Genomic DNA, 14,196 nt, shown 5'->3' on the forward strand with positions numbered 1-14,196 from the left:
GAGGCTATTGGACATGGGGGGAAAAAGACATGAATCAAATACTTCTCTGTTCTGTGTTTTATAAAAAGAAGAAAGCTACAAATATAGACTGAGTCCCCTTTTGAATGAACCAAGGACCTTTGTCCACATTGCTTTGTTTTGTTACAGTGAAAAAAAATCCTTTCTGGCATTCCTAAGCATTGGCTGTGTGGGACTTTAACATGTCTTAAGGGGACATGTGAGAGATGTATAGCTTAAGAGCCATTTGGTTGGTTATCCTAACAGGGTAATTTAAATAATTTATTTAAATAATTTATTTAAATAATAAATTTAAATAATTTATTTACATTGCATACTGCATTATTGGGTTTACAGATATCTTTGGAAATGTAGGTTGGGTTACCCTGTAAGGAAATGTAATACTTGACAATAGGTATCTCCTGTTTGCTTCACAAGCCTGGGTTAGCCTGACTAGCAGGAGCCACCAGGAACGATAGAGTTGTTTTCTCAGTTGTCTGCTAGAAGCCTCAACCAACCCTTAAAGAGTCAGAGATTTTACTAACTGAGCAAACTGTTTTCTAGAAAGAAATGGAATAGCCTAGTATCATGAGCACAGACTCTGGAGCTTAGATATAAGATAAAAATCTTAATCCTGCCACTTACACTTGTATCAATTTGGATAAACTGCTTCATCTAAACTCAGTTTTCTACCCATAAGCTCAATTTCTATGTGCAAAATGAGGATAATAAGAGCAATCCATCAAAGTTGTTGTAAGAATTAAATGAAATTTTAACTGGTGCACTTGAACTACCCATGGAGGATTATGAAAAATAAATAATCAGATGCCTTTATAATTGGAATTCATAAAGATAATAGTAATAAGAATAACTATATCTTACAGTTCTTTATAAATCTCATCCTTTCCTCATTTACACTTTGTTTGATTTTTTGTATGTCACAACTTCATTCAAACATCAAAATGAATAAGTTTAAAAAAACAAATAGGTAAGGAAGTTCTGGAACTCTAGGCTTGCATTTTTTGGAAGAATAAAGCTATTATTTATGCTGCATTTGAAGAGAAAAAGTATGGCAATTCGGCTTTTCCCTTCATTTTTACAAGAATCACAAGCTATATTGTTTCTAATCATGTCCTTTACTCTGACAAATATAACCTCATAGTATTTCTGAAGATTATCAGAATCTGATTATTTCAAAGCTAGATTCATAAAATCTGTCCTTCACATTACAGATGAGAAAACTGAGGCAGAGAGAAAGCAAGTGACAGGCTCGATCAAGCAGAGAGTAGCATGAAAGGGGCCCCACTCCTTGCCTCTCAGCGTCCATGTTGACACTCTGCTCTGCTGTGTAGACACCGGCCCTCAGCTACCCCGTGGAGATGCAAGTCCCTGTCGTCCCGCCACAACCTTCTCTGGGTCTCGCTGGAAATGTTGATAAGTGTAGGCTGGGTTGAGCATGTCCTGTTTGTTATCCATAATAGACAGGTTTCAGTTTTCCTTAAATATAGCCCTTACTCCTATTCCAAGCCAACAAAAAATTCACACTTAAAACTTTCAAAATGCTTGTGTTTGGGGGTCTGTGTTGTAAAACTAAATGTGATCATTTTAGTGGGATGCCTTGAACAGAGGGAGGAAATGTTGGTATTTACCATGTTGAATTTACCATTAATATAAAATTTGCATTTTAATGTTTAGAAATGGGAAGTGAGTGGCCACAAATTTAGTTATACTAAGCAGATGTGCTGTCGACAAAGGGAACACTCATTGTATAATGAAGTATTTCTATTTACTTTTTAATATGCTGGCGAAGCTGTCGGGCATTAACGTTTCTAAGTATTTTGTCGCTTTCTAAAGCTACTGATGATCCTAAGGGATGGCGTCTGTTTGTCAAACTTACCAAAGCCTTCAACATTTCAAGAATATTATGTTTTTATTCGATTCAACTTTGCAGTAAAAAGGTACATATTTTCTAAGGTGAGATTTTCTAGATGGTATTTCAACACAGTGACTCAGTGCCTGTAAAACAGACAGCTTCTCTTGAAATAAGTGACGAAACATACTGTGGAAATTTAGCCATTCCATCTCTTAGTGCACTAAAAAGCATTGGTTCTTTTTTTATTCTGTTGTTCACCTATTGAGACCAGCATAGCTGGAGAAGAATGAAAATATATCAACTATTTGTACCAATTTATAATCAATAAAAAGCTAAACACTTAAGCAGAAAATAGGTCCTAGATTTGTCCCCTAGCAGAGCAGCTGTTTTCACCCTGCCATCATCATCAGAAGCCACATTCTGACCGAAATCATTTGCTTGAAGCAGCCGCTCTATATAAACCCTATGTGGTCTTGTGATTCAGATTTAGGAATATCAGCTACAGAGGGTCTAAAGGCATTGTGCATTAGTATGTATTGAGACCTCATTCCAGGTGGCAAGCAGCTGGACTTTTTAAAAATGAAACTTCCAAAATAAATGTGAAGTGCTTGTTTCCAGGCAATAAGCATTCTACTTAATTGAATCATCCTCAAAATGTTCTAAATTAGCAGACAAGGAACCTGTGCATATTTAATATATTTGTTTTGTGTTTCCACTAGTCAACAGAATAATGAAATTCCTTAACTACTTCTCTTTAACTTGCATGAAGAAAGCACGGTATGTTGCTAAATCTCTTTTCACCAGCGCCGCAGAGAAACAACTTTAATCCTTGTTAGAAAATTGCCGAGTCTGGGGCTGACAAAGAGCTCATGCTTGTTCCATTGTTAGTGCTCCCTGGCCCCAAGAGCAGAGCCCTTTACAGCTGCGAGGATCCCGCCCGGCTCAGCTGCACTATTTAGGAGGGGAGGTTTGTCAATTTCTATTGACAATGGAGAGAGTTTTTCAGGGCCTGTAGTAGTGCTGACACAGTTGGGGATCAATGCCAGCCATTCAGACTGCACCCTCTTTCATTGCTTTGGTTTGTTAATTCAAGACTAAAGGTCCACTGAGGGGGTTCAGGGTGTTTAAGAAAGCTGATGAACTGTTTAAGAAAGCTGATGAACTGCAAGCGTTTATAGCCCTGGTGTGGCAATTTCCATAGTCAGTGGCAACTCCTGGCACTGAGGGAGCTGTGTCCTTGTTGACCCTCTTGTTATTAAAAATGCACAAGTGCTGCGCTTCTCAATATTTCAACACTCTTTCATTGTCAATACCACCTTCTGAGCCCTTCAGCTTGTTGCTTGCTCTAAAGATCTTCTTAGATTGGGTTTGAAAACTTCACCTTAAACACTAGATTAGACTGATGTTCTGTTTTCCGTGCTCCTGTTGATTTGTTGAACCTTCCCAGGGCTGGAAAGCAAGTAGCAGCTTGATGGGGAGACGGGCTGCTAATATGATTTACCAGTCTACAGTCATGCACAATAAGTGTGAATAAATACAGGGGTCTCACAGAGTCAACCCTAGCCTTTCCTTTTCTTTTATTTTTGCTTTAAAAGAGATATCTCAAGAAAATGAAGTGAGTAATACATGCCCTTACAGGAGTTGAATGAACCACAAAAAGAAAAAAAAACTATATTTTGTTAAAGTGGTAGGCTGCTGCTGTCATGGGTTGGTGTAGGAAAAAATGTAGAATATACACTTACTGCTTTATTCCAAAGCAAAGAATAAAGCAATAAATGCCACACCCCTGACTCCAGGCAAGCCCCGGCACCCCGTCCTTGTCAGCCCCTGAAGGGAAAAGCAAGTAGTCGGCCAAGTTCTTTTAAAAAATTAACTTTTCCCAAATGAAAGGACATTTTCTAACATTCAGACTTCACCACACATTCATCCTTTTCAAATAGTTTTCCCTTTGTTTTGGGCGGTTGGGGTGACTGAAGCGAAGCTACCTTTGACTTTTTTCTCGAGATGAAAATATGGGACTTACCATATACTTCAGCATCCAAAAAGAGAAATATCTGTTCCAGCTCCAGAAATAGGAAAGTGGTAGAGATTTGTTTTTTGGTTTTGTTTGTTTGCTTATTTGTTTGGGTGTGTGGGGGGGGGGGGGGGTTCACCATATACAAGAAAGAAGCAGTTCTAATGGGGGGTATTTTTTATTAGTTTACTTAGTGGCAACATAAACTCTAAACTAAGCTACTGTTTTCTCTTCATTTGCTTGAGTTAGCTGAAGTTCTTCAAAATGCTTTGACATGGGAATGAAAAAATATGCATTCTTATCAGAAAAAATATGCATTCTTTTCAATCATTTTTCTTATAGAATTTTCCTTATGGAATTACTTGTTTGCCTTTAAAGTAAGATGATGATAAAGTAGCTTAAGCATTCTACTTAACAATAGTTCTCTTTTTTTCTGTTTTTTTAGTTAACTGTGGATCATTTTATTTCAAAACTGTTTGTTTTTCCTAAAATATCATTTTGGCATTTTGTATTAAAGACATTACCATATTACTAATAAATTTCTGTGTTATATTAGATGTCTTTTTGACTGCCACATAATCATAAGTATTATTCATATGTAATAAAAAAATGAAGTAAAATTAATTTTAAATTATGTAAGGATTTTCTTAAAGAAAAAGTACATATAGAATAATTTTAAGAATGTATTTTCATTTCCCTCAAATTCATACAACTTACCATTTTTATAGTAACTTCACAATCAGACAGATCAACTGGTATGTTATTCTAGACTTTGTACAATGTATCATGTTTTGTCACCCCCCCCCAACAAAAAGAAAAATTTATTATCCACTGCAGAAGGAATATAATTTAAGAGTCATAACCATCGTGACTATACAGGGTGTGCACCCAAAAAATGTATACATAGCTCAATTTTGAAAATGAAATGTGTTTCAGTAAATACTGCCTTTATAATTATTCAAAGTGTGTGTATACATATTTGGGGGAAACCCTATATTTTAGCTTCCAATTATGTGGAGAGTCGTGCAGGAGCGAGGGTCTTAATTCAGCATATTCCTATTCAGTACCACCATCACCTGTGAGTGTTTACCTGTATTAAAATAGAACTCAAGGAATTGAGGCTATAAATAATTTGAAATAAGGAAGTGTAGAATTTAAATGACATCATAAGTAAAGTGATTATAAAAGATTTTGAGATTTAACATCAGCTGACCTACTGAATTCATTAGCGATTCATTTTTTGAGTTTAGGAATTTATCTCATTTTATAAAACTTTATTTCTGATACTTTAACATGTCCTAAAAATCAAGAAAGTGACCATTAGGAAAGAGAGAAATTGGGTGCATGAACAACATATTTTTTAAAAGTCATAGTCTATCATGTATTTTTAAAACCTGAGATGTTGATGCATCCATTGGATGTCAGAGTACTTAGTCAGTTCATTTCACTGAGCTGCTTTCATTTTACATATGTAGATTCAGTGTAGTGATGAATTAATAGAGATAAGTCTCATGAATATGAAACCAAATTCATTCTTAATTTATGCTTAAAATACTGTTTCTTACACTAAATTTATTAGAACAGTATCACTACAAGTCCAGATGAACTCCAGACGTATTTGTATCCTTTGAGGTTTCCTTTAGAAGTTGAATTTACTGTTTTTATTTTGTGAAGAAAAATATTTAAGACATTTTTTCTTTGTTCAGATGCCTAAAAACATATCATACACATGGGATCTGTAGTGTCACTATGTTTGTGTATACAAACAAGGTGCAAAACTTGTTCTCTTTCAAAAACGCTTGTCATTGAGCAGCATGATTATCCTTACAGTACCAGCTAAACCGAGCTCTGGTGCATAGCAGTCACTGAATCTCTTAAAATGTTACCACTAAAGGCGATTGTCTTTTTTTGAAAATGGGAACAAATTCCTTCTTTTGCTGTACTTACAGACATTGTGTATGAACTGGAAATTACATTAAAGAAGAATTTCAGTTTTCCCCTCAAGAGAGCTGTAATAAACAGAGAAAAATGAACCATCCAAAAACACTTGCAAAATGGAACAGAACCTTTCCTTTCATAATTTTGGTCAACTGACAGCTGTTTTGTGATTCTTATAAGACACAAGAATTGCATCCTGATGATGTTCCTGCCTAAGATTTCAAATTTTTATTTTAAGTGGTTTTAAAAGAGCTTGGCAAATACTTAACCATCGATAGTAGGTACATGTGTGATTGAGGATTGCTGTTTAGTAAGCTGTGGTTATTTTTGCTATCGCTCCTTTAAAATTTTATTTCTAGGCCTTGACTACATGCATTATGGCATAATGCACCTACTCTTGAATTTTTACGTAACATATAAGCTAATGGCAAATTTTCTTTTGAAAATAACTTACCTGTTTTTTCCCTGCTATTTGGCAGTCCATTCAGTCTCATACATGCATTTAGTACCCATTGTTACCTACAAATTACAAAGCAGGCGGCTAGGCAGCAAGTGCAAAAACACTGTTTCCCATGAATATGTTACAGCTGAAAGACTGCAATGTTAATTCACGGAAAGATTAGGCTAGGTCAACCTCGCAGATTTTCTAGCCAAACATACAATTCTGTTAACAGGAAATTATAGCATTATTGACTTCAAGTGCTGATCTGTGGTTATTTCAGAGTGTTTCATTACCCCCTCATTACCGAATCTGTTAAATGGATACTGCAGAGGTTTTCTCTTTTCTCCTCTCCTCCCCTCTGCCCCCATCCCTCTTTCCAGCAATGGTACAGCAATTCCATGAAAGTCATCTGTGTGTGGCTGGCTGATAGATTAGACCTTCAGCTTCATATTTACCAACTGAAGACACTCATCAAGATTGTGAAGGTAAACAAAATGTGTTTAGATGTGAATTGCCCAGCAAGCTATAAAGAGTAATGGCAAGATATTGACATACAAATAAAACATCTTATTTGCTATAACTGAGTGGATGTAAGTACTTTTTAAACGTCACTTTTAGCAATGATGTTCTATTTATTTCCATTTTCAGTTAGATAACTCAATAAATATAAACTTAATTTTTTTGCTCTAATAAATAAAAAATATTTTATCAGGTAATCACATTTTAAAATAATGTACAGAAACACATTTACCTGAAGGTAGTAGGTCCACAATAATTTTGTGTTTTCTTAAGTATAGAAATGTTTTCTCATAATACATTTCCTCCATATTTACTGTGATTATATATCATTATGAGAGCTTTTGAGTTTGTCAATAGGATAAGGAGAATCTCCATCATTCTGTTATATCCTGATACAAAAGTAATGCATTGTCACTGACTGAATTCTTTTTGGAAACATGCCCCTTCCTATATGTAAGAGATAATCAGTTTCAGTGCTGGGGACCATCCAAAGCTAATAGATGTCATATCACTTCAGCAAGGCCATTTTGAATTTTGCTCTTGAAGAGAAAAGGTAATAAGATATACGTTATCTTTATTAAGTAGAAACTTTACTTACATTTTCATACCATTTGTCAAATTAGTACATACATATATGTACACATATACACATGCATAAAATTATTACATATAATTATATATGTGCTTACATATGTATATGTATATATGTACATGTATATTTATGTATATGTGCAGATGTATGTGTATGTATGCATGTATATGCATGTGCACACACATACACACACACATACACAATGATTTTCAAAGTGTCATTCCTGACCTGTCATCATCAACATCACCTGGGAACTTGCTGGACATGCTGAAAAGTTGTCTAACCTCAGACCTACTGAATGAGAAACTCTGAGAGTGGGGCCCAGCAATCTGTATATATATACTTTGTTGTTGTTAACAGTTATTAAAGTTTAAGGACTACTGTTGTATCATTAAAGGAAGATTTTGCCACATTAAAATATTTTCTGTCATTCTCTTGGTTCCTGCAGTCTAATTAGAATACAAATTATTTTGTGCCATATACACAGGTTATCATAGATTAGAAAGACCTACAAATAGGAAACTTCTGTTCCAAAGTAAGAAGTTGGCAAATCTGGACCATAGAACCAGGTCTAAAGGGCACAGTAAGAGCAATCAGGATTAGTCAAAAATAACAAGTAAATTGGTAGCCACCCACTAATTTTAAATGCTGTCAAACCCATTACATTTCAATGCACAAAATACCTTTGATCCAGAACACTTCTTACCATGTGCTATTTATTTTACAAAGAAACTGAAAGCACACTAAGATGCATTCCCATTTGCCTTCGTTTCTTTATTTTTTTCTTCCTTGTTCCTATAAATGTGACTTGGAGAGCTTTCAAATGAAGTTTGTCTTTCATAAAAGAGAATCAGGATAATCTTTGTTTACCTTCTTAAAATATGTAAAATATGCATTTGTTAAGGTTGCAGTCTATATTGTTGGGATTAGCTAGCTGGTTGCCCTTAATGATCAGCCATATTTTCAAGCTATGTCTACTTGGTTTAGGATGTTAGAAGTTACATATTCAGCTAATTAGTATTAGTTTATCTATTAAGCTCTTTGTTTTTAGAATAAAAATCTTCAATTTTTAAAGCTTAACTTCTTTTTTTTTTTTTGTCTTTTCAAATAGCCCATCATTTGTTTCTTTCAAAATCATTCCTTTTCTCATATCCACACATCATTACAGTTAAAAATCAAGCACCAGTGAATGTTTTAGCAGATAATAACAACTAATAATTTCATGAATTTTTTGGTGACACTTCCATTGTACACTAAACCAGTCAACTTATCTTAACTTTAACATATTTTTTATTATGGCTACCAATAGTCAAGACTGATAAATATGAAATTAAATGTCATGAATATGTTTGACTTTCAATGTTCTGTTTTCACAAGTAGGCTCAGCTAATGCTTTTTGGGGCTGATATATTTAATCAAGTCATAGGGCTTTATTTAATAATTTCAAATAATTATTTTCATAATAAAAATCAGAATTAATTAATAATTTAATGTTCTAATTGTTTTTCCTACTTTGAATATAAACAGACTTTAACCAAGTTCATACATAAATTCATCATTCTTCAAACCTATATGGTTATGTTTATAATGATCATTTTCCAATGAATTTAAGGAGCTGTTCAACAGCACATGTATAGAATTGTGAAGGCCCCTGACAGGCTTTCCTTCCATCCAAATAACTTAGACTTGGCCTGCTTGTTACAGCAGAGTAGTTCATTCCACACAGGAGCCAGGATACTCCACCGTCGCAATTTAGTCCTTATGCTAACAAGCATTGTCATTCTTCTATGCCCATAGGGACCCAGACACCATCCAGATTTATATGAGAGCCAATGTTGTCCCACAAAGATACTTAGACATTAATTGCTTTATTCATGTTGCTCACACACACGCACACACGCACACACACACAAATTCTAGTAAGATTTTCACAAAATATTTAGGACTAAGAAACTATTTGCAAAGTATTAACATCAGAATGATTTACTTGAGGAGGGAAAACATAGAATCCTCAAATAATCAAAATGCTGGATTTGTGTTCTCCATAGTGGTCATATAACATTTAAAAGCAGTTAACATAAATCAACTGCCTTTTTTACTAGGAGAAAAGAAGACAAGTGAGCAGCACCCTATGGCAGACACTTATCTTAAATAAGAGCCAAGCAAACCTCCATTGGCAGGCACAGAGGATGTCCAAGAGTAAATAACGTTTTATGAATTCTAAAATGAGAGGGAGATTGCAAGGGTACCTGCCCCTAACTACTTATTGCTTGCTAATAAAATAAGGAAGTGGAGTCTTAATTATGTGTAAATTAGAAAGCCTTCAGGACTGCAAGTCCACAATACAAGTCTGTCCCTGCCAACTTATAATTAAGCTAGGTCTAAGGAAAGTCATTCCATAAAGTAAGAAACTAGGACTCACAAACTAGATATATAATTATCAGTGGAGCAATAATACTTTATATCAGATAGGTCATCTGTAGGTGAATATTGTGTGTGCTTGATATAATTTTAATCTAACTATTAGATACAGGCTTGACACAGATCTCTATGGTTATAATACCATGTATATCAGGTACCAGATTTTCTAGACAAAACTTAACTTTCAGCGTTACTTCATGGGTTCTAATACAAATTACCATAAATTTTTATGTATTATTGCCTTAGTAATAATAAGCTTACCATCTTAGAGAATATGAGGATGGTGGGATATGTTTGTGTCTTAAAATAAAATATTAGAATCCAAGTGAAAATAGTTTTGATCACTTAAGAAAACCACTCTCTGCATCTAAATTTTATTTGCTATTGAGATAACTAACATCAAATACTATACAGTATTCCTCACAGTTCAGTTTATTTTTTGATTTGATGGACTTTTCTGATATGAGTTTTGTTTATAACCACTGATTATCCAAATAAAAAATTATTCATCCTCTATGCTTGCTTTTGACATATCATTTCTGAAACTCGGTGTAATAATGTGGGGCATAAATCAGATAAAGTAAAACAGGAAGGTAAAATATGGAAATACCGATGGGCCCACCACCTAGTATACAGAAGGTTGTTAGTAGGCCAGGTATGTATATCAAGGGGATTAAGATGCCATCCATCAGCACTTCCTACTTCATGTGAATAAGCTCCCTTTGCTCAACCATCTGAATAGTATGATATTTTCCTTCTACTATGTTGAGTGAAATCAAACATCCTTTAATGTTAATTTTCAGATATTGGAGTTATAATTTTGGGCCATCAAATACAACATTCCTTTTTATTTGACTGTTTTCATCTATTAAGTGCAACCTCCTATCCCCCAAAAAAAGATGACCGCTAGCAGTCGGTGGCACATTGATATGTACAAAAGATACTTTTGGGCCAGTTCATTGAAATCTGACTGCTTAATATTCTAAAGCTAACATGGGACAGTAAAAATATATTTAAAGATATTTAGCTCCAAAAGTGTCTTCAGAACTGACTCTACAGAATGGAAATCTACATTTGTCCTTTGTTTTGCCATTGAACTAATTCTAGATTTTTTCCTACAACTTTAAAAATCAATACTAAAATACCAGTCTTGTTTAGTCATAGAAAAATCATACATGAAGAAAATCACACTTAAGGGGAAAGTGAAATTAAGGGAAGCTTTTTAAGTTACATATCTTCAGTGCCATGTAACCTAGAGTTCTGTTGTTGCTCTTGTTGTTTTAAAGAATCACTGTAGAAACAATAACATAGTATTCTATTTTTGACATATAACACACCAAATTATAATTTACTGTTTCACAAAAAATGTAAATACATGTTTTATTAGCCCATCTATGAAAGCTTTATGCCAGAATTTGACAGTTCATATCCCAAGGAAATTTCAAAAGGAAAGGGCAGAATTCATAGGCATTTAAGTGTACAAAAATTTTACCCAGCGTTACATATAAATAAGTTTTATAATTCATAAGTACTGAAAATGCACTCCTTTTACTGATAATGGGATTAATCTTCTCCCTCCACACACCTCCTCAAAAAAGCTAATGCATTTTATAAAATGTAGCATATTTTTAAATATTAAAGAAAAGGCTCCTCAGTTGGAATAGTAAGGGTTTTTTCATATTAAAAATATCCATAAGTGCATATCATTTTATCTTTGTTACAGGTTACCCAGATAGAAAATTCTGTGTAGTTGGTAATATTTTGGAGAAAAGTTCACTTGTCATCTGATAGCTATAACGTTTTTATCTATTTAGAGGAATTCTAGTTTGAATAGCTCTACCCAAAGTCTGTCATTTCATTTTCTCCCTAGATATACACCAACAAGATGACTGACAGTTGAGTTCATACACATATAGAGATTCCTATGTAGCTGCACACATATAATCCATAAGTTACCTAAACAACTTCTCTCTCCCTCCTCCAGAAAACCTATAGGGACTTCCGACTGCAGGGTGTGCTGGAGGGCACACTGAACAGCAAGACCTACGACACTGTGCACAGGCGCTTAACAGTCGAGGAGGCTACAGCCTCTGTTTCAGACGGAGGACTTCAGGGCATTACCATGAAGGACAGTGATGAAGAAGAGGAGGCCTGACCGTGCGCAGCTCTGTAGAAGGAGGGAGGACCTTGACGTCGTTTAATTTGTAACTCGTCCTTGTAATTACAGTGTTTGACCAAATAAAAATGCTTGTATCTTACTCCACACTTATAAAAGTAAACCTGAAAGCAGAAATAAAGGGGGAAATGCCAAGTCTGCCACGGTGGTTTTGTGTGTGTTTTATGTTTGTTTTTTAAAGAAGATCAGCCTCTTTTGTGTAGCTTGACCTAATAGGAGCTTTGGCTCTGTGATTGGAACATGAACTGTTTGGTTTTACTTTTTTCTTCTGTAATCACATCAAAGTAGTGTCCTGTGTGTGAAGTGAGCCTGTATTTCTCATAATACAACATTGTGAGAAGTCACTTCTGGTCTCTCTGCCAGCTCTGTCGTTCCCTCCTTAAAGTGGTGTGTACAGTTTATCATTTATGTGCAAGGTTTGTTTCATAGTTAATTTGTCACTGTTGTGATGTGTGTGGAAAATAACCTTGGTTCTTAGTCCTCTGAATTGGTCTGCAGGTATATTCCTGGGCTTAAAGAACTGCCAAAGCCAAATATAGGCTAGATTATCCAATGCGCTTGTGTCTTGTTCCATTCTGAGCATTTCTTCTTTCAAGTGTAAAAAAATCCCAGTGTGGGCTAGTGAGTGTGCCACCATCAACATACTGTATTCCCCTACTTGTAAGAGCTTGCAGGCAATAAAAATCCATCTAGTCATAACCACTTCTGTATTTATTAGACTTGTATAGATTAAATGCAGTAAAAAATGTTTGCAGTATTACAAACATCATGACAATTTGGCTCTGTTTTGTTTCTTGCTTATTTTTGTCTCGTTCACAATCAAATGAGTAAAAAGATATTAGCACTGCTTTGCACCTAGTAGGCACACACATTTGTTAAAAGACTGCTAGGACAGCATATTTCCATAGCAAAGGTAATGTTGACTGCATACTCATATATTGTGTATTATTAGTGAACATTAGCAATTAATAGTAACTAACAATTAGGAATACTAGGAATGCTAGTAATGTTAACTAGCAATTGACATATTAACAGTTATTTCTTCTCCCAAAGTATTTTCTTGCAACAATTTTGAAAGATAAATAATAGTAGTATGCTTTGCAGTTCTCTATGAATTTTTATTTTCATATTTTTTTCTAAAATATGTTGGCACATTGTACTACTGCATCCACTCATAAGTAATGCGTACATGAAATAAGTTAATGCAAAACAAGTGGAGTTCTCCCTGAGTTTATGTAAACTTAAGTTCCAAAACATTGGAAGTGAAACAACTGCTTGGATTTTTAAATTAATTCCACCACTGGTGTTATAAATGATAACTTAGTACCCAGACTAGCCCACAAAAATCTACTTAATCCACAGTTATTATATAATATTGTTTTGACCCAACTTCTGGGTCCTAGGGGCAAAAGGCCCTGGGATACAAGATCAACATGAAAGGAGATGTGTCTGCCTCTCCTGCGTTAGAGACTAACTACCACTCAGTATTTTTGAAAGGAAGTTTGTCTTGGAATGCTCTCCTCCTTCCCTCTCTTCTCCACCCTTAGGCTCAGGACCGCCCTTTCTTCAAGCCCTCAGGGGTCCAGTCGTGCTCCCCTAAACTCCCCAAGCTTGCCGCTTGCTGCAGAGCTTAAATTGCTCTATGCTTAGAAATTACCCTCCCTTGTTTTCCTTTAAATAAAATGTCTATATCCTTGATACAGTTCATCTCAGTGCAATTGACCCATCTTGTCCTAAAGTATGAATGACTGGTGACCCGCTCTTAACCATGTGTGTGTGTAGAATTAAGGACTAAAGGGGAAAGTATGTATTTCAGGGGAAAGTAGTTGGGGCCTGCAGGAGGGTCTTGCTGCTGGCTTGACCTATTTAACCTACCTAATGGCCCTCTTTGCTGGTCAGCCTCTTGTAGCTTCTCTCCAGACTTGAGCATTCTCTGCCCCTTCCCTTCTGTACCCAGATTTCTAAAAGCTCCATTCTCACTCTAGTCTCTGCGGGCGCCCCACAGCGGGGATAAAAGCAGGTATGAGACTGGAGACTATCAGCCGCAGAAAAGTGTGTAAAGAAAAACTTATAAAGTAACCCTGAAAAAGACTAAAAAGTTGCTTTTGGTTTTTTGCCCAGAACTGCTCTTCAGCATAGCTACAAGTTGCTTGAAATGACTTAATAACTGCTCATTGGCAAGTGTAACTGTTAGGGCCAGTGCCCAAGCATCTGTCTCCTAAAG

The 14,196-nt window shown here is 35.3% G+C and overlaps 1 protein-coding gene across 1 annotated transcript in view; it reads left to right on the top strand.

Annotated features, from left to right (window-relative positions):
* CADPS2 (calcium dependent secretion activator 2) overlaps positions 1-12,747 on the top strand; it is a 539,314-nt gene extending 526,567 nt beyond the window's left edge. Inside the window, exons 27-28 of the mRNA XM_016213343.2 lie at positions 6,645-6,749; positions 11,781-12,747. Of these exons, the coding sequence (XP_016068829.2) occupies positions 6,645-6,749; positions 11,781-11,951 (276 nt within the window). The 3' untranslated portion in view covers positions 11,952-12,747. The remainder of the gene's footprint in view (positions 1-6,644; positions 6,750-11,780) is intronic.
* Positions 12,748-14,196: the final 1,449 nt, after the last annotated feature.

This window comes from Miniopterus natalensis, chromosome 10 (assembly GCF_054644295.1).
Source record: "Miniopterus natalensis isolate mMinNat1 chromosome 10, mMinNat1.hap1, whole genome shotgun sequence".
NCBI lineage: Eukaryota > Metazoa > Chordata > Mammalia > Chiroptera > Miniopteridae > Miniopterus > Miniopterus natalensis.